This window comes from Phytophthora sojae (genome assembly GCF_000149755.1).
Source record: "Phytophthora sojae unplaced genomic scaffold PHYSOscaffold_6, whole genome shotgun sequence".
Lineage (NCBI taxonomy): Eukaryota > Oomycota > Peronosporomycetes > Peronosporales > Peronosporaceae > Phytophthora > Phytophthora sojae.
The window spans coordinates 1,152,337-1,171,765 of NW_009258120.1; the positions used below are offsets into that span (position 1 = coordinate 1,152,337).

General features: G+C 51.1%; 7 protein-coding genes across 7 annotated transcripts; all 7 read left to right on the forward strand.

The window, feature by feature from the left end:
* Positions 1–563: 563 nt before the first annotated feature.
* Positions 564–2,744, forward strand: PHYSODRAFT_302863 (hypothetical protein; the record flags this gene model as incomplete). The annotated part of the gene is made up of 1 exon (XM_009532276.1): positions 564–2,744. One exon carries the CDS (start codon positions 564–566, stop codon positions 2,742–2,744), a length of 2,181 nt encoding a protein of 726 aa, XP_009530571.1.
* Positions 2,745–3,071: 327 nt separating this feature from the next.
* Positions 3,072–5,300, forward strand: PHYSODRAFT_302864 (hypothetical protein; the record flags this gene model as incomplete). Its single annotated transcript, XM_009532277.1, has 4 exons — positions 3,072–3,156; positions 3,209–3,484; positions 3,516–4,446; positions 4,475–5,300. The coding sequence occupies 4 exons, from the start codon at positions 3,072–3,074 to the stop codon at positions 5,298–5,300; spliced, it is 2,118 nt and encodes a 705-aa protein (XP_009530572.1).
* Positions 5,301–5,690: 390 nt separating this feature from the next.
* Positions 5,691–6,671, forward strand: PHYSODRAFT_302865 (hypothetical protein; the record flags this gene model as incomplete). The annotated part of the gene is made up of 1 exon (XM_009532278.1): positions 5,691–6,671. The coding sequence occupies one exon, from the start codon at positions 5,691–5,693 to the stop codon at positions 6,669–6,671; it is 981 nt and encodes a 326-aa protein (XP_009530573.1).
* A 230-nt stretch (positions 6,672–6,901) lies between these two features.
* Positions 6,902–7,714, forward strand: PHYSODRAFT_302866 (hypothetical protein; the record flags this gene model as incomplete). Its single annotated transcript, XM_009532279.1, has 1 exon — positions 6,902–7,714. The coding sequence occupies one exon, from the start codon at positions 6,902–6,904 to the stop codon at positions 7,712–7,714; it is 813 nt and encodes a 270-aa protein (XP_009530574.1).
* A 3,747-nt stretch (positions 7,715–11,461) lies between these two features.
* Positions 11,462–12,133, forward strand: PHYSODRAFT_442018 (hypothetical protein; the record flags this gene model as incomplete). Its single annotated transcript, XM_009532280.1, has 1 exon — positions 11,462–12,133. A coding segment is annotated over one exon (672 nt), but the record flags the coding sequence as incomplete, so codon positions are not given.
* Positions 12,134–12,503: 370 nt separating this feature from the next.
* Positions 12,504–13,490, forward strand: PHYSODRAFT_511177 (hypothetical protein; the record flags this gene model as incomplete). The annotated part of the gene is made up of 1 exon (XM_009532281.1): positions 12,504–13,490. One exon carries the CDS (start codon positions 12,504–12,506, stop codon positions 13,488–13,490), a length of 987 nt encoding a protein of 328 aa, XP_009530576.1.
* A 1,264-nt stretch (positions 13,491–14,754) lies between these two features.
* PHYSODRAFT_334930 (hypothetical protein) lies at positions 14,755–19,338 on the forward strand (the record flags this gene model as incomplete). Its single annotated transcript, XM_009532282.1, has 4 exons — positions 14,755–15,296; positions 15,869–15,967; positions 18,395–18,908; positions 19,303–19,338. The coding sequence occupies 4 exons, from the start codon at positions 14,755–14,757 to the stop codon at positions 19,336–19,338; spliced, it is 1,191 nt and encodes a 396-aa protein (XP_009530577.1).
* Positions 19,339–19,429: the final 91 nt, after the last annotated feature.

Consider the following 19,429-nt stretch of genomic DNA (forward strand, 5'->3'; position numbering starts at 1 on the left):
TGCACTACGTGAAGCTGTGGCAGATGTCACAAGGGGTCCGATATTCCACAACTGGAATCGAAATGTTTCGCCGGTCAGAAGACAAACATTACGGCAAATGAATTTTGCCAACAAGTATCCAGCCACTTCGTTGGGATTCTGTGAAATATATTTTTTGGGAGTCCGAGCCAACGCAACTGTCAACTCGGCGGTGGTCGGATCGATCGAATCTCGCATTGTCGTTCTCACATTGACCATTTGCGAAATGTGGCAACTTCCGATCTGCACCGGCAAGCGCAGACAATAGGAGGGCCGAAAAGCCTTACCAATTGGACAGGAAGTGAACACAGTTGGCCAGGATGCCACTGAATACTTCTGTCGCCCAGTCTACATATGAATTGAAGCTATACAATCCACATGCGCTTCAATTGATTCTTCCACCCCCACCGAGCGATGCGTTCTCTCCAAAGGCATGAAGTGTTCGCCTGCTTTCAATCATCCGGGGTAAGAAGCTGTCATTCTCGTGAAGTGACACTTTCTTCAGATATAGGGCATTTCCCTCCCTCACTTTCGGTTTGCCGACAATGGAATCCGACTGGACGTTTCTCGATCCTTGGCTGTCTACCCTGTGGGGTAGTGTACTAGGGTGCGGCGAGCCTGAACTGGAGCGGGTATTATCGGACCAGCAGATTATCCTCTCGCCCCTCTATCCAAAAGCAAAAAATGTGGAGGAAAATGTAATTTACGTCAAGATTTCAGTGGATGAAGTCCATCGACACGACCGAAAGCACTTACAGCATCTCCGCGAAGCGATTGAGTTGGTCTCGGCAGTGGCTATTGTCGACAATGCAGCGTTCCAGCAGCTCATGTCCGTCGAACCTGACGAGGCCTGTACCCATCACCCGAAGTGGATATTCTGCATTTTCGGCACTTTATCGCCTCAAGACCCTGCTGCAACGCAGTACCACGTTAGCTTTGGCACTCTGCTTGGATTTCCAAAAGATCCATGGGTTGACTCGGCGGAGTTCAAAAAAGCCATGGATAACTTGGAAGCAATGGGTCTGAAAGAAGCTGTGAAGCTCTACAACTTCAGTGAATTCACTATCGATTGGCTTACTGAGAACTCGACTGGTAACATTGGAGGGCGGTATTGTCCTGCTCTTTGCGATGTACCGAGGCCTTTGTCAACTCATCTAAAGAAACTATTTGATAGTGATGTACCCCCAGTAGTTCAGCTGCACGCGACCGGAAATGCTGCGAGTGTGGTGAAACGTTTGCAAGAAACTCGTGTGGTGTTAAAGTATCCCTTGTCAGCCACTCCAGCCGCGCAATTATGCGATGGATCGAATGGTGACCAACCTGTATTGCACCCAACAATTTATGCGTTTAATCTGGATTTCTCAGAATCAGGGATACCAGAGCTGACAACGGCGTTAGCACGAACCGCAATTCAGTATTTCTCGCTGGGATATCGTAAATACGACATGGTCGATACTGCACAGTCGGTGATGAGTGCTGGGTATTTACTGAGTACGTTGGTCAGTGGCCGCTCAATCTGTGGAGTAACACTAGGAGATCTCAGCTTTCCGTCTATCGCTCGTAATGTGGAGTATGGCCTCTTGGATCTGAATTGCGACTGGGCGCCAGACGGCGTCTTTGCTGCGACGTGTTCTGCCGTAGCGGAGTTGAGCTCGATTAGGAAGGTGGACTGGCTGGGGTTTTCACGAACGCAATCTCCTACTCAGAATCGGTTGTCGTGGGTGCTATATGCGCTGTGTTGTGGGTCTTTAAGTGTGTCGATTGGTACGCTCCAATGCGAGGGTGTTTCCTTGACGAAGCCAGCTTTGACTGCTGCCAAAGCAACGTTGCAGAATAAGTTCCCTGGAGTAATTCAAGATCAGGGGTCAGTGAACCTACCGAAGTACGGATTTGTCGAATTGAAGCAAGGAGCTCAGATTCAACTCGTTTTGCCTAATGGTGAAGAAACCGTGCTCGAGGTGTCAAGCCCGTATCGTTGCCGAGCACGGTACGACCCTTTCAGTTCACCTGAATTGGTTGATGCTGTTGTCCCTGGATACGGAGTTTGCAAAGTTATCTTGAGAGATGAAGTCAGCGAATTTGTCCGAGATGGCCAAGGAAACTCGGTACTGTCGAGAGCATTGTGGAATAGCATCCGTTCCCTTACATTTAGCTTTGAAAGTGTCGAAGTAGGCGCGTTGGTAACGGACCTCCTAGGTTTAATCTGCTGGAGGGTAATGAGCCTTTTCGTTCGCAAGAGGAAGACCGAGAGGGACCCAACGACTCAGCCTGTGCTGGATCTGAGTATCCTCTCGGAGGTTTGTCCAGATCTAGAAGAGCTCAACATCATTGGATTTAACGTGGTAGTGGGCTCTCGGAGTCATGCATTGCGGACTTGGCGTATCCGGAAGATTGAGATTTACGGTTCTACGATTGTCCCGGATCTGGGGCCGTGTTTGGATAACCCTTCATATCAAATGGCTCGCGGGTTAGCGATACTCACAGTGTCTGCTTCTTACCAATGGGAGTATGACATCAACGAAATGCTGGCGCTCAACAGTCACGACGGTGATTATTTGGCTCTGACGAAGAACAGACTTCCCAGCGAGTCGAAAGCTGCACTGATCAGTGTCGTGAAAAGCAGAAGACAACGCAAGGCCGTGAACCTTCTCGACGTATTGTGCCTCAGCCGAATTTTTGCTTTCGTCTCGACACCTGTCCGACGATCGGTTCGCTGTCACAAATGAATTGTGTGCTTGGCAGAGACAGAAGAGAGCAGTGCGATCAGAACAGTTTCGTGTTAGGCCCGCAAGCCCCTCGTTAATACTTCGTACTGTAGTATTAACAACACGAGAAAAAATTGCAGTGCCAAATATTAATAAGTACGTGCTCATATTTCTTTTTTTACGAACACGTAAAGAATCAAAATACATTGTATATTGTATATATGTAATAATAAAAATAAATCGTATATACCACCAATCGGATAGTACTAACTACTTTGATTGACAGCTATTGAACTGACATTTCATGTTTCCCTCACTCCACCACTCATTCCCGTTTTCTTCTCAGCGATGGACTCGAAGTGGGCGTTCCTCCATCCATGGCTGTCTACTTTACGGGCTAGCATGCTACTGTACGGAGAGCTCGAGCCTGGATGTCCTGGATCGGAGCTGCAGATATCCGTCCAGCCCCTCTACCCAAACGTTAGCCCCGCGAGCTGTCAATCCAACCCTGTTTTACCTCCGACTTTCCGTGGATGAACTCAATCGACAAGATCGAAAGCGTGTGCAGCATCTTCGCGAAGCGATTGAGCTGATATCGGCTGTGGGTGTAGTCGATAACAAGGCGTACACGGATCTGATGGGTCGACACTTTCACATACCCGCTGTCAATGCCAGATATGGTGTTCAGCTATCACCCGCAATGGATATTTTGCTTCTTCGGTACTTTACCGTCTCGAGACCCCGCTGCAACGCAGTACCACGTAAGCTTTGGCGCTCTACTTGGGTTTCCAGACGACCCCTCGATGAACTCAACGGAGTTTCGGGAAGCCATGGACAAGTTGGAAGCAATGGGACTGAACGAGGCTCTGAAGCTGTACGACTTCAGCGAATTCACTCTCGAATGGGACATCAAGAACTCAACTGTCAATGCTGAAGGTCAATGCGAAGCTGACCCACCTGGAGATGCACCGAAGCCGCTCTCAACTCAGCTGAAGAAGCTTCTTGACGCCGACGTACCTCCCGTAGTTCAGTTGTTCGCGACTGGAAATGCTGAGAATGTCATGAAACGTTTGCACAAAACACGTCTGGCGACTTATGCTCCCGTGGCGTCTACACCAGCGCCACAAAGCTGCCGTAGGTCGACAAATGCCCAGTCAGCATCGAGCTCAATAATCCTTATTGATCATCTGGACTTCTCACAACCAGGGATCCCCGCGTTGACGACAGCGCTGGTACGAGCTGCTACACAGTGTTTGTCGCTTGAGTATGGTAGGAGTGACGATCCTGACAGAGTGGACTCTACGATGAACGCTGGGTATTTAGTGAGTACACTGCTCTGTGGGCGCTCAACTTGTGGAAAAACGTTAGGAAATCTCAATTTCCCGCCCATCACTCGTGACGTGGAGTATGACGAGCTGAACTTGAAGTGCGACTGGTTGTCGAACACAATAATCGCAGCGACCTGTTCTGCCGTGGCGGATTTGGGCTTGATAAGGAAAGTAGACAGGCTCGACATTTCAGGAGCACAATCTACCACTCAGGATCAACTGGTGTGGGTACTGTATGCGCTGACTTGTGGATCGTCAAATTTCTCGATGGAAGAGCTACACATTGGAGATGTTTGTTTGACAAAAGCGGCTTTGGGCGCTGCCAAATCGACGCTGAAGAACAAATTCCCTGAAATAAGTTCAAGACACAAGTCTGGGCCCCCACCAGAGTACGGGTTTGTTGAAATAAATCAAGGAGCACAGCTTCGACTGGTTTTACCTAGTGGAGAAGAAATCATGCCTGAGGTGTCAAGTCCGGCTCGTTGTCGAGCACGGCGGGACCCTGCTCTCTCCTCAATCGGTTGATGCTGTTATCCCTGGGTACGGACTTTGCGGAGTTGTGCTGAACGATGGAGTTAGTGAGTTCATTTGCGATGCTCCAGAGAGTTCACTCTTTCCGAGACAACCATCTGCCTGCGTACGCGCTCTTACGCTTAGCGTTGATGCAATGGAAGAGGGGGTATTGGTGACGGACCTGATAGGATTAGCAGCTTGGCGGTTGAAAGAACTTTCAATCTGCAGAAATCGGGAAATGGACGATGAAAAGGATTCAACAACGCAAGCTACGCTGGATCTGAGTGGGCTCGCGGAGGCTTGCCCTGACCTGGAAGATCTCGACGTCAGCAGATTTAATGTGGTGGTGACTGTGCGCAGCAATGCGTTGCGCGTTTGGAAGGTCCGGGAGATCGAGATTTACGACTCAGAGAGCCTCCCGGATCTCGAGCCTTGCTTGAACGATCAATCGTATCGAATGGCGCGCGAGCTAGCGGTGCTGAAAGTGTCTGGGGATTACAATTGGAACTACGACATTGACGAAATCGAGGCACTGAATGCCCACGACGGCGAGTGTCTGTCTCTAACGAAGGAGAGACTTCCCAATCAGTCGAAGGCTGCACTGATCAGTGTCGTGAGAAGCAGGAAAGGAGGGAATTCACTCAAGGCTGTGCACCTTTTGGATGCGCTGAGCTTGGGCCGAATTTTCGCTTTCGTCTCGACCCCTGTCCAACGATCGGTCCAGTGTGACGAATGAGTTGTACGCTGCGCAGAGGTAGCAGTAACTGGGCTAGTTTATTATCCGCCAGCAAAGGTGATGGATGAAACTTGCATGATTACTCAGACTGTCAAGTAGGTCGCAATCTAGCAGCTTTTCATAAAACCATTTTTCCATTATTATGGGGGCATTTTTTATGTTAGTGGAGTACTGGAAAGGTGCGACTCTACTAACTTCATACAACGATGTAGCTGTAAGCATCTAAGTAGCCAGTCACCGAAATGAGCCACATCGCCACCAGGTTGCGCAGATTTTGTGATTAGTTTGAAAGAATCGATGCTGTAATGCGTTTTCAAAGGCTAAATTTCGGGTAGGAATTTTGTAAAGCTAGTCTATCGGCATCACTGGAGAATTCGCCGTGAGGATACGATGTCGGCTAAAATCTGGTACCAGTTGGTGAATGCGGCCACGGGCGGTCCGTTTGCACACACTAGAGCAAGTGCAGTTCGACGCATCCGCGTGTTTGATATCCAGGATTTTTGTGCGGAGGTCTACGCGAAGGACCTGAAGCGGTTCCAGAGTCTTATTGAGAGTCAACTGCGCGTATTCAAGAACCGCGACGCGTTCAACAAGCAGCATGAGCCTCTGGAGCCCTCCGATCTAGTGTCTGGTCTAGGTGAGGACATCGAACATGCGCTCATCGTAGTTATTCCGAGCTTATATCGCGGTTCGGAGATCATTTTCCCGTTCGAGACGCTCAAAATGGTAGGAACCCAATGTGAAGCTCGTCTACGGGTCCCTCTGTTCGGCGACACTCGAGTGCACGAGCTGCCTGTGGGATGCACTCGTGGCTCCGGCCTGGAGCTTCGAGATTGTGAAGAACCGCTGACGCTTTTCTGCCGACCTCAGTTTCTGGAGCAGTGGAAGGAGATGTATCGTAACTCCGTCCGAACGTATGCGCTGTTGTGGATCGTCGGTCCTCCTGGGGCTGGGAAATCGTGTACCACGCTTGCGTTTGCCTACGCTCTAGAGCCGTTTCGATGGGATGTGATTTGGCTTCACCTTTCTTACAAGGACAAAGTTGTTAACTTCGTCTGGCTACGAGGGAACGAGAAGGTAATGTGTACTCTGGAGATGTCAACGCTCGAGTCCCAGCTATCGTGGCTACTCAGTAAGACGTCGACCGAGAAGACGACCATCCTGTTTCTCGATGGATATGACTTTAATATGAAAGAAGAGAGAGAGGCACGGATTATCTGCAGGGACTGGCAAGGGAAGACGCCACCAAGCATCGATTGGTTATCGTGTGCTCAACACTTCGGACGAGTGGAAACTTCCGACCTGAACGCGCCAGCAAAATTCCTGCTGTGTTTGCTGGAAGCGGGTGGGGGTTGCATGGTGTGGAACTAGCAACTCCAAGCTCCAGTCGTACTGGTGAAGCAGACGTTGACGGCGCAACGTCGGGGGAGAAAAATGCGATGATGCAGAAAGTGAACAACATAAACAGCTTTGAGCTCCTATCCTGGAGTTTTTAAGACTATGCAAACGCAATTCGACACCCAAAGTTTTTCGAAACTGTGAAGAACGTCTTTCCTCCGTATTCTGAATCGGAGGATGCGAATGAAGAAGCGAACAAAAGAATGGAGTTACTGGAAATGAAATACTGTGTGGCCGGTGGAAGTGCAAGGCTGATGTTTGACGTTTCGATCGATAAAGCTGTGGAGTCACTAGATGAACGAATTCGTCACGTGCGGGACGTCGGGGTCGTCGATCGTTTGAGGGCAGTTTATTACAAGGATCAGGGGTGTTTAGACCTTTACTACACACCTTTGATAAGCGCCTACGTTGCACGGAAACTTGCTCTCACTCACAGTTTTCAGCTGTTGAGGTTAATTGCAAGCCGGTGCGTTGTCGACATGATGGATGAATGGCTGATGGAAGCGTGGTTTTTATCGATGTTGAATACAGCCGGAATCGAATTCGTGGAGGGAGGTCCTGACCAGGTCCGAGGGCAATGGGGGCGATCGGATGTGAAATTCTTTGACCCGGTCAAGCCTTCTATCGAGTTACGACTGGATCGCCCCACGTGGATCACTCCCGTGCAGTGGAGCGAAGTGGGTTTTGACGCCGTTTTCGTGGGCAAGGCAAATGCGCTGGAGCGGTTCGTTCAGGTTACTCTTGCAACTCTTGCGGATCACCATAGCTTCGACCACCGATACTTTGTGGAGCTTTTGGACAAACTGGCAACTCACGACGATTTGAAAGACGTGCAGCTCAAGATGGTTGAGCTCTCCTATGTTGTTCCGAGGTGTCGAATATCCGTCTTTCAGCGTCCTGTGAAATCGACGGGTTTCAAGAACATCGTCCAAGGTCGCCCTTCTCCGGCGACGGCACAAGCAGGGGTTCTCGTACCCGCGGTGATATCGTGTTTGAAAGCTCCAAGGCTGAAGTGAAAACGGTTGGAGTTGATTACGAAATATCGCCCTACTACTATAATACGACCGATACGAAGAGGACAATAAGAAAAGCGACATAACCGACGCCGTAGGTACAGGAGCTACGGAGGCGGCTATCAGGTATCTCGATTAACCCTCATTTTATTTTTTGACGATTCTCGCTGACCAATTCCTATTCATTATTCGACACGTGTGAGCCAACGCTTCGCGTGCTGTGCTGGTAAACACCACCTTTGTCTATTTCTCCAATACTGGTATTGCTTGACGCCTGAGGTGAAAACGCTGGAGGTTGATTTCAAGGCGCCAATCTACTACGCGAAGGTAGCGAGAGGTACACCTTCAAGTCGAAATCAGAGTTGTCTTCGCTCGCTGAAATTGCGTTTGGTCGGACGTGCTCACGATCATCGGTGGTAATCTACGCAAGCTCTCGGTTAAATTAGACGACCCAGACATTGAGCACGAGTATGATATTGCACGCGTGGCCGATATAGATTTATGCGCGCTAGCTGCTGCTTGCCCGAAGCTGGAAGTACTTGAGCTTGTATTGTTTGACTTGGTTGTGCTCTCGCCAAGTGATACCGCTTTATACAAGTGGCCGATCAAGAAGATTAACGTTGTTGGCAGCTTAAACCTACCTACCAAATCTGGCGCCATATCTGAGCAACCCAACAGCGCGAATGGCTCGAGGGCTGATGGAGCTGATAATTTCCGCGCTGGATGATGAAGAGTTTGGTGAAACAGCGAGAGATCTACTTGAAGCTCACGATGGTGATTTTCTGCCTATCACCAAGGAAAAAAACCCGACAGAGGCTAAGATCGCCATGCTGAGCATTGTGGGGGGGAGCAGGGCTGCAGGTGACCGTGAAGTTGTGTGCCACCTGGATGCGGATAAGTATTATCTTCAGCTTCGCAGCAACTCCAGTTCAACGGTCGGTTCGTTGTGGTGGATATCATGGCCATTTCTCGGATCGAGATCTATTCTGATGTGAAAGCCGATTTTTCTTTTTTACGATTTGGGATAAGCGGGAGCGCTTCAATGAAGACTTAACAAGTAGTAGTATTTACCGACGCGTCCCTAGTAACAGAGCACTATCCTTTGTGCTGGTGTTGACGCGAAAACAAATGTAAGGTTTCGGATGTTGTCGCCCAAGCCATCTCCACTGTCGTCACGTAAATACCAGTTATTCATTTTTGACTACTTTTTTCTTCATTAGAATTTGAAAGTCTGATCTTTCACTCCAAGTGATGCACTTGAAGAAATTCGGATGACCGATCGGTGGAGGGTCTCAACGACAAAGAGCCACATTATGCCAATACTCGACAAAAATGCCAGGTAGTTAAGGAGGCGACCGATATCGTACCGATCCATGCCGCGCGTCATCGACGGCTTTCTCGTAAAAAATGCACGAACTCGATCAATCGTCTTCCGAGGGATACTCCTAAGCAATACGACAAATTACCGAACAGCCCTTCAGGTTAAAGCGTCAGCGGTCTCCTTTTGAGCGCCAAGTAACTTTTGCCATATTTTCCTTGGTTTTTATGCTGGGATAGCAGTGGGTGCCTGCCAAAAGGGTCATAAGGACCTAACATAGTTACCGCAGATATGCGGGTAGATATGTCGACATATAGCCTAGTTGCACCCGCCACAACATGCTTATCGACAACAACTCCGTCCGATTACAAATACCCAAGTACCACCTCTATTCGCCCTACAGCGTCACTTTGCTCCGGACATTCCTATGGCTAGATCTTTCTGCAGTTTATCTCAGCATGCTCATTTACGATATGAGCACTTTTCTGCCCACGCTGCCGCGGTGATGGAGCTCCAGAATGATACGTGCGACGCTCTGTGTGTGCCGTGCGAGGCCTACGTGAGCTACAACAAGGACCTGGGAGCTGTTCGACGCGCGATTCACAAGCGGCTGGTGGAAGAAGATATATGACAGCCTGTCATTGACAGGCGAGGCGATCTTCACAAGAATGATGGTCGACATATTCAATACAAAGTCGAACTAAGTCGTTAAGATGGGTACACGGCATTACCGCCAGTTTATCGAGACGATTTTCCGGTCTCACGAGATTTATGTTAGCTTATACCGAGCATATCTGCTGCATTTACTCCGGGTCCTTATGACCCTTTTGGCAGGCACCCAGTGGCCGATAGGTCATGCTGCTAGGCAGCCCTATTCGCACCTCGGTAGCTGAAGCCGGTAGCTGAGGCCGGTATCCGTGGTCCCGTGTCACTGTCTTTCTGTTGGTGACCCGGTTACTGAAGCCAGTAACTGAGGCAATATCACTTTCTGTCTCCTAGTAGAGCTAAATATCAATCGTGTTGCGCCCGTGAACGCATTTCGAATTCGGCCTGATCGCGCAGATTGGTGATGCCGTGCCTACCTACCTACCTACCTAGACGCTTCCTGCCTCGTGAGCTACAACGATTGCGGCAGTACCACCACGCAGGCCCCCTGACGACTAGGAACGCGCAAACGTTGCTGCAAACCTTGTTTCGACAGGCCTGTCTCCTTGCCAAAATGTGAACTGTTGCACGTGCGAAACTAGTGCATTGAAAGATAAGTGCGGCCAAGTTTTTTTTTACTGTAAAGTGTAAATTTTCATGCATGTTGGCGAGACGACTTATATATTGACTGTTTAGAGGACGACTTGTGCAGGATTACGTTTCAGTGATATGAAGGAAGAATTGCCAGAAGCGCGACGCGCTAAAGATGAAAAACAACGAATGGGGGGATATTCTAGTGTGTTGAACATTGGTTCATGAATTTGGTTTGAGATCATTACATTAATGCCATGGTTTGAAGAAACAGCAGAATGTTTTAAGTATTCTTCTGTATTAAAAAGTACTCGACGCTTCGAGAGGAAAAACTATTCCCCATAGTACGGTTCATAGCGCAGGATTTTTCCGTTGCTGTATACAAATACTGCTTTGAGAACTACATTATTCGATTCGGAACACCCTACAGCGATTACAGGACTATAGTTTAAACGCAAATAGAGAACCTCTTACCCCCTGCTTTGAGAAACTATCTAACAAGTAGCAGTTTGGAGAGTTGCGAAAACGAGTGGCGGATGGTTCAATCGCTCAAATAATGGAAGCCTAACGCTATGCTCGCCACGACCGCTACGAACGACTAGTTTTCAAGTTGGTAGGGGTGTCTGTGGCGCGCGTCTCGTCGACTAGAAATGTGACCGCGCTACCAAGTGTAGTATATCGCCGTTAGTATGTAGGATACTAACATTGCGACGCCCACAAATTTAGGACCAGAAAATGACAAGACATGCTAAAGTGCGGCATTTACTAAGAACTTATATAATGCGCCAGAATATTCATAAAGGTATCGCTCACGAAGCCGCCTGAATTCATAGCGCTTCTTATCACTTGCTAGGCAAAAGAAGCGGTGGATCGTTAAAATTCCAGCGATCGTTGTTGCGGTCGGATTCCTCTTTGATTGTCGTGATATGTCCCCGGATGTCAGCGAAGTACTCCAATGTCGCTGGTAGTCGTGAGACGAAAACAATTTGAACGGACTACCGTACCCCACCAGACAGAGCATACTATTTGGTGCCAAAACCCCTGAAATTTATCCCAGCCTAAGCGTAGCCCGCCTGCGCGTTAATTTATGTTAATTTATGTGCATCACACGATTCCAAGCCAATCATCCGCGGGGCACTATTCCACCTTCCACGGCCATGATCTCGTCGCTGCGTCTGGTGCGTTCTCCCCTGCGCCGCAGCGCGTTCTCTCTGCGTTCTACCTCCGCTGCGCGTTCGCTCTCCGCCCTGGTGGACGCCAAGTGGGTGCGCAACGCGCAGGAGTCCGGCGATCCGGAGCTGCTGCTGTTCGACTGCAACCACCCGGCGTCCTACCCGCGCGGCCACCTCCCGGACGCGGTGCCGCTGCCGCTGGCCGCGTCGCTGCTCAAGGACCCGACGCCGCAGGCCACGGGCGTCGTGAGCGCGCAGCTGTTCGCCGGCGTGCTGCAGTCGCTGCAGGTGCCGGCGCACGCGACGCTCGTGTTCTACGACGACGAGATGAGCCTCAAGGCCACGCGCATGTGGTGGGTGTTCCGCCACTACGGCTTCCCGGTAGAGCAGCTCAAGGTGCTGGACGGAGGCGTCAAGCAGTGGGCGGCGGAGGACAACGAGGTGGAGATGGGTCCACCGGAGGACAGAGAGGTGTCCACCTCGACGCTCTGGACGCAGCCGGTGGACACCCAGAAATTGGTGGGCTTTAACGCCGTGCAGAACGGAATCGCCGATGCGTCCGCCCAGTTTGTGGACACGAGGTCCTTGGGCGAGTACTGGGGGGAGGACGCCAATGGAAACGCCCGGACTGGGCACGTGCCCGGCGCCTTCAACTTCAACTGGATGGAGGGCGTGGACTTCACCCAGAACGGCAAGTTCAAGAGCAAGGAGGAGCTGGACAAGGTCTTTGTGGACCACTTCCACCTGGACAAGGACAAACCCGTGATCACGTACTGCCAGAGGGGAATCCGCGCAGCGCACACGGCGTTCGCGCTGGAGCAGGTCATGGGATTCAAGGACGTCAAGATCTACGAAGACTCGATGCTGCAGTACCTGAACCGGGACGACTCGGTCGTGGAGAAGCAGTAAATAGGTTAATACAATGCCAAGACGGCAAATAACATTTAACTTCTTCGATACAGCGTCTCTGGGTGTCCATCCAGCATTGCTCAAGACATCAGTTGTGTACAGCACATAACTGATCTTTTTCCACTTCACGTTTGGAAGATCGCAATATTTGACAAGCATGGGCGACCAGCACCTTGACGCCTCCTCCGCCAAGCCTCGGCGTGTCGTCCTGGTCACTGGCGGCACGGGTCTCGTCGGCCACGCGTTGCAGGACGTCGTGGCGACGCGAGGCCCGTCGGACCCAGACGAGTGGCACTTCGTGGGCTCCAAGGACGCGGATCTGCGCGACGCCAGCCAGGCACGCGCTCTCTTCGAGCGAGTGCGCCCCACGCACGTGCTGCACCTGGCGGCGCTCGTGGGCGGGCTCTTCCACAACCTGGCGAGGAAGGTGGACTTCTTCAGAGACAACATGGCCATCAACGACTCGGTGCTGCAGAACTGCCAGCAGTTCCACGTCCAGAGGCTCGTGTCGTGTCTGTCCACGTGCGTCTTCCCGGCCGAGACGACGTACCCGCTGGACGAGAGCATGCTGCATAACGGCAGGCCGCACAGCTCCAACGAGGGCTACGCCATGGCCAAGAGGCTCATCGACACGCTCAACCGCTGCTACGCCGACCAGTTCGGCTGCCGCTTCACGTCCGTCATCCCCACCAACATCTACGGGCCGCACGACAACTTCAACATCCAAGTCGGCCACGTGGTGCCCGGACTTATCCACAAGTGCTACCTGGCCAAGAGGGACGCGACGCCGCTGGTCATCTGGGGCAGTGGCAAGCCGCTGCGCCAGTTCATCTCGAGCCACGACGTGGCCAAGCTCATGGTGTGGGTGCTGGGCCACTACGACAGCGTGGAGCCGCTGATCCTGTCGGTGGACGAGGAGGACGAGGTGTCGATCGGAGACGTTGCTCGCGAGATTGCAGATGCCATGGACTTCAATGGGGAGATCGTCTTCGATGAGAGCAAAGCGGACGGACAGTTCAAGAAGACGGCTAGCAACGCCAAACTACGTCGCCTGCTGCCGGATTTTCAGTTTACGACGATTAAACAAGGACTGAGAGAAGCTACAGCGTGGTTTGAAGCCAACTACGAGACGGCTCGCAAGTAGGAAGGAGACGCAATATTTGTTTTTGTTTTTGGCTTACCTTTCAGGCGGGCAAACCCAGCTCTCGCTACAGGACTTACGTTTTATGCTATCGTTCAGGGATAAGTAGTGAAATGGCGATGAGCGCCTACGTCGTGAGGAAAATCGCTGTCAGTCGAGGCTCTCCGATGCTATGCAAAGTAGCAAGGGCGCGCGGGTGGAGTTCGGCGACGAAGGAATGGCTGTTTGAAGCGTGGTTTTTGTCTACAGTAAAGACCCATGGGGTCGAATGCGTGATGGAGGGTCTTACCAAGTCGCAAAAGGACTTACAGCGAGCAGACGTTCTTTTCTTCGATCCAACCAAGGCTTCGCTTGATATGCCCCTTAACCGGCCAGTCTGGATCACTCCGCTGCAGTGGAACGAAGCAGGTTGTGTTTGTCGATAGACTAAATGGTCTGGTGAAATTCGTCCAAGTTACACGCGCAGATCGCCACTGCTACCAACATCGATACTCCGTCAACTTGTTGCACAAACTCGCAGTCCACGATGATCTGAAAGATGTGCAGCTCAAGAAGGTTCAACTTTATTTCGTTGTTCTTATGAAGGTGCTGCCGGACTTTCGCCGTCCTGCCAGGACGGCGGATTTCGAGAAGAACGTCGTTCGAGGTTGCGCCTTCATGTTTGAGAAGTGTGCAGTTGAAGTAAGAACGCTTGGAGTTGACTACAAGGTGTAGGGGGTTGTCCGCCTATTGAGGGGGTTGAGCAAGCACGCAATCAGCAAGCTGAGCTGAGATGTCTCGCGTTGCTGCGGTGGTGATCGTCGCCCTAGTTTCTCTCACTATCGGTCAGACGGAATGCCCGTGAGTCACAATTCACAAACGGGGAGCCAACATCCTGAGTCTACGTATTAAGGCATGTATTTGAGTGGTCTTTGTTAGTGTTTTTTAAAAGCTTTAAAGAGCTGAGTGAATACATCAACAACAGAAAATGTACAGTACCTATTCGAATGTTTCTCTAAATAATTAAATTATGTGTAATATATATTTAAAATATATATCAATAATATTGCTCTTAACCAGGCCTCGGAAAAAATCAGTATTCCATTGTGCGCGAAGTTCAGAGAGCTCCTGACTGAAGATCTACCGCTGCTGTCAGCTAAACACCAAGTAGTTTGGAATCTTCGGCCCGTTGGGTGTTTTGTCCCAAGAAAGCAAGCCTCCAACATGGAGAGCTTTGCTTGGCGCTCCGGATAGTTCGTCCGTGTTTTCGGCGGAGTTTCGACCAGCGATGCGCAAGCTGCAAATGTTGGGAACGACTGAGGTTGTGGATTTTCGTGGCTCGGAATTTCACTGGGCATGCCGGTTCTCAGCAGCACGGGTACAGGGGTGGCAGGTGCTTGACGATGCGGGGGACTCGAGGTCATCCATGTTGACATCGCTACTGGGCTTGAGTGTTTCCCCAGTTTTTCAGCTTGTGGCCAAGCAAGACGAGTCAACGGTGGCTCCTGCCTCGAAGCGGCCGCGCCTTGAAGACAACAAGTCACCACTGCCTGCTGGTGAGATGATCAGTTCTCCGTCGACGCTGTGCCGATATGTGGTGGCAAAAGATGTGGACTTTGCTGAATCAAGGGACTTCATTGAAGTGATTGCAGCTTTGGCTCGGACTCCGATGAGCACATTTACACTGTGCATCGCAGATGATTACGGTGGCAGAGATGTGGACTTATGCGCTGTCGTGGAGAACGGTGGCTTTGCGCTGAACGCTCTGCTCCGTGGACGCGTCGTGTGCCAAATGCCTGACGAAGTTCGATCTTCATTGACTTTCGCGAAGTATGACACGTGTGATATATACTGCTCGTCGGTGACCGACGGGGTATTTGTGGCGATCTGCTCTACAATCGCCGAAATGCCATCAGACAATTTGCTCAATAGCGTTCGTGTCTGCGCGGCAAACCGCATTCGGTGGGAGTGGCTGGCTTACATGCTTTGCTGTGGATCGTCGGCTGGCAAACTACAAGACCTCTCCATGATCGGTGCTCGCTTGACTAGAGCAGATATAGCCGGTATGCGAGTGGTTCTGAGAAATAGATATCCAAGCTCGGCTTCCCCCAAGTTTCTCCGGAGTACGGGTTCGTGTCAATCCCTAAAGGTGCAACATTGTGGTCAGTACGGACGCCACCTGTCGAAGGCTCGAACCTCATTACCGGAGAAGCGCTGACCTGCCGAGCACGTCGTTGCCCAGTTATTACATCGAAATGTGTAGAAGCGGTCGTCCCTGGATACGGAGTTTGCCTGACTAATGTTGGAGATGGGGCAGCTTGCTTTGAGCGTGATGCATTGGAGTTGACGCATCAAAGTCAAAATCAATGTCGTCTTCGCTCACTGAGAATGCACATGAGCAGAATCGAGCTCGATACTTTGCTGCTGGATCTACTCGGGTTTATTGGCGGCGAGCTGCGCACGCTATCAATCCAATTGGACGAGTGGGACCCTGATGAAGAGTACGATACCGAACACGTTGCCGATATCGATTTGTGTGCGCTGGCGGCCGTTTGCCCGAGGCTGAAAGTTCTCCAGCTCGTATACTTCGACGTGGTCGTGCAATCAACTAACAACGATGCGTTGTGCAATTGGCCCATCAAGAAGATAAATATTGTCTTCAGCGCCAAATTGCCCAACCTGTCGCAGTATCTGAACAACCCAGCAACTCGAATGGCGCGGGGGTTGACGGAGCTGAGAGTTTCTCGGCTGGATCCCGGAGAATTTGCTGAAGCGGAGAGAAATGTGCTAGAAGCTCACGACGGGGAGTGTCTGCCTATCACCAAGGAAAAGCTCTCGACAAGGCGAAGATTGCCATGTTGAGCACTATGACAGCGGCAAGTGAGTCTGAAGTGAGGCAGCCAGCAGTGCCTCATCTGGATGAAAATACGTTGAGTATCATCTTCAGATTCGCAGCAACTCCAGTTCAACGATCGGTTCGATGTACAGGATGGCACGGCTACTACACGGATATAGAGTAATTTGTCCTTAGAAACGTAGGGTGCTCACGGGACCCCGCCGTTCAACTGACAAAACAACCCTCAAACGGATTCAACCATTTGACGAGGACGTGGAGTGGGAGCTCAAAGCCCTCAATCGAGTGTGTCTGTAGATCATTACGGAGAAATTGCCGTTCTGGCCGAAAGCTGCATCTGATGATCAGATGCAGCTTGATCAGCGTCGTAGTTTGCTCAACGGTGGAGCCGAAGGTAATTTACGAACTCGACGCCTAGATGGTATTGTAATTATTTCAATTAGTTCAATATTTTTTCTCATATCAATAGCGCTTTTCAAATAGTTTTGAAATTTTGCATTAAGTTTCCTTTAGGACTTCTGTCCAATCAGAGCTACAAGCTCTTCGTGGAACGCCAGTTTTGAACTTCGTGCGATGGCTGGTGCGTGGGATTTCCTGGACCCATGGCGCTCGGCTCTCTGCGCTCCCACGAGCCCAAGCGCAGGGGCCACACTCTCAACATGATGCTCATAACCCCGTGCCCACTAGACGTTGATGAAGACGACGCTGCAAGATATCCCATCCTAGTGGAGATTCCGGAGCGCCAACTGAACCGCAACTTCTTCAGGAGGCCATCGAGCTTTTCACTCTTCTCTTCAAGGTGGACGGCACGAAATTCAGAGAACTCCTGAGTGAGGATCTGCCGCAGCTTTCAGCAAAACATCATCTTGTCTGGGATCTGTGGCCCGTCGGAGTTTTGTCTCAAGCAAGCAAGCCACCAACATGGGAAGCTCTGTTTGGCTTCGTGGATACCTCGTTGTCAGTGCTGTCGTCGCAGTTTCGATCGGCGATGCAAAAGCTGGAAAGGTTGGGAGCGACTGAGGATTTTCGTGGCTCGGAACTTCACTGGACGTGCCGATTCCCAGCTTCACAAATTCAGGGGTGGCAAGTGCTTGGTGAATCCGAAGACTCGAAGTTAACATCGCTATTGAATCTGGGTGTCCCCCCAGTTGTTGAGGAGTTGGTCAGGCAAGTTGAGACTACGGTGGTTCCTGCCTCGAAGCGACCCCGTCTTGAAGGCAACAAATCGACTCCTGGTGGTGATCCGACGAGTTCTCCGTCTACACTGTGCCAATATATTATGACACGAGGTCTTAATTTTGCTGAATCAAGGGGTTTCACGGGGATGCTTGCAGCGTTGGCTCGAAATCCGATGAGCACATTGACACTGTTCATCGCAGATGATTACGAAGAAAGAGAACTGGACTCGGCTGCTGTCGTGGAGAACGGTGGCTTAACGCTGAATGCTCTACTCCGTGGACGCTTGGTGTGCCAATTGGCTGACGAATTTCGATCCTCGATGACTTTCGCGAAGTACACAACGTGTGATTTATCGTCCTCGTCGGTGACCGACGGGGTATTTGCGGCGATCTGCTCTACAATCGCTGGGCAAACCGCTCAACAGCCTCGACGTCTACACTACTAACCTCTTTCGGTGGGTCTGGCTGGTTTACATGCTGTGCTGTGGTTCGTCGGTAGTCGGGTTGCACGAGCTATCGATGCTCAGTGCTAGCTTGACTAAGGCTGACGTAGCTGCTATGCGAGAGGCGCTGAAACATAGGTATCCACGCACAACTTCCCCTCAGGTTTCTCCGGAGTACGGGTTCGTGTCAATCCCTAAAGGTGCAACATTGTGGTCAGTACGGACGCCACCTGTCGAAGGCTCGAACCTCATTACCGGAGAAGCGCTTACCTGCCGAGCACGTCGTTGCCCAGTTATTACATCGAAATGTGTAGAAGCGGTCGTCCCTGGATACGGAGTTTGCCTGACTAATGTTGGAGATGGGGCAGCTTGCTTTGAGCGTGATGCATTGGAGTTGACGCATCAAAGTCAAAATCAATGTCGTCTTCGCTCACTGAGAATGCACATGAGCAGAATCGAGCTCGATACTTTGCTGCTGGATCTACTCGGGCTTATTGGTGGCGAGCTGCGCACGCAATCAATCCAATCGGACGAGTGGGACCCTGATGAAGAGTACGATACCGAACACGTTGCCGATATCGATTTGTGTGCGCTGGCAGTCGTTTGCCCGAAGCTGGAAGTTCTCCAGCTTGTATGCTTCGACGTGGTCGTGCAATCAACTAACAGCGATGCGTTGTGCAAGTGGCCCATCAAGAAGATGAATATCATCAACAGTGAAAATGTACCCAACCTGGGGCCATATCTGAGCAACCCAGCAACGCGAATAGCCCGGGGGCTGACTGAGCTGAGAGCGTCTCGGCTGGATGGCGAGGAGTTCGCTGGAGCAGAGAGAGATGTGCTGGAAGCTCACGACGGGGAGTGTCTGCCTATCGCCAAGGAGAAATTTCCGACAGAGGCTAAGGTTGCCATGCTGAGCACTATGAGAGGGGGCGGGGCGGCGAGTGACCCAGAAGGAAAGCAGCCAGCAGTGCGTCACCTGGATGCGAATACGTTGAGTATTATCTTCAGATTCGCAGCAACTCTAGTTCAACGATCGGTTCATTGTACTGGATGGAAGCTGATAATGCATCCCAAATATGTGGCCAAATCGCCCCAAATGTCCCAAATAATGAATTGTCTCTGTAACATTTAGGTACATATTTGGGGCCAAGTATATGACTGCTTTCTCGTAAAACTATCCCAAATATGTACCAAAACGGAGTTGATTGATTATGGTCTATAGTCTATGGGCGAGGGCGAGTGGACGCGAGCGCGAGCCTCACTCGATGCATTCACTAATCGCCAACACCCGCCGATTAGGCGGGGGCGTGTCTGTGCGAGCGAGCGAACGCGAGCGCTGTAACCCGATATATTTTTTCTAGACACCGCGCCTGGCCGAGACGAGGAACTTAGCGTAAGGGACAAGGGGGTGGGGCAGGCCGCGCAGCGGCGCCCCCCGAGCGAAGCGAGAGAGGGGAGGGTCCCCCGCAGACCCGTCGCTAAGTCCGC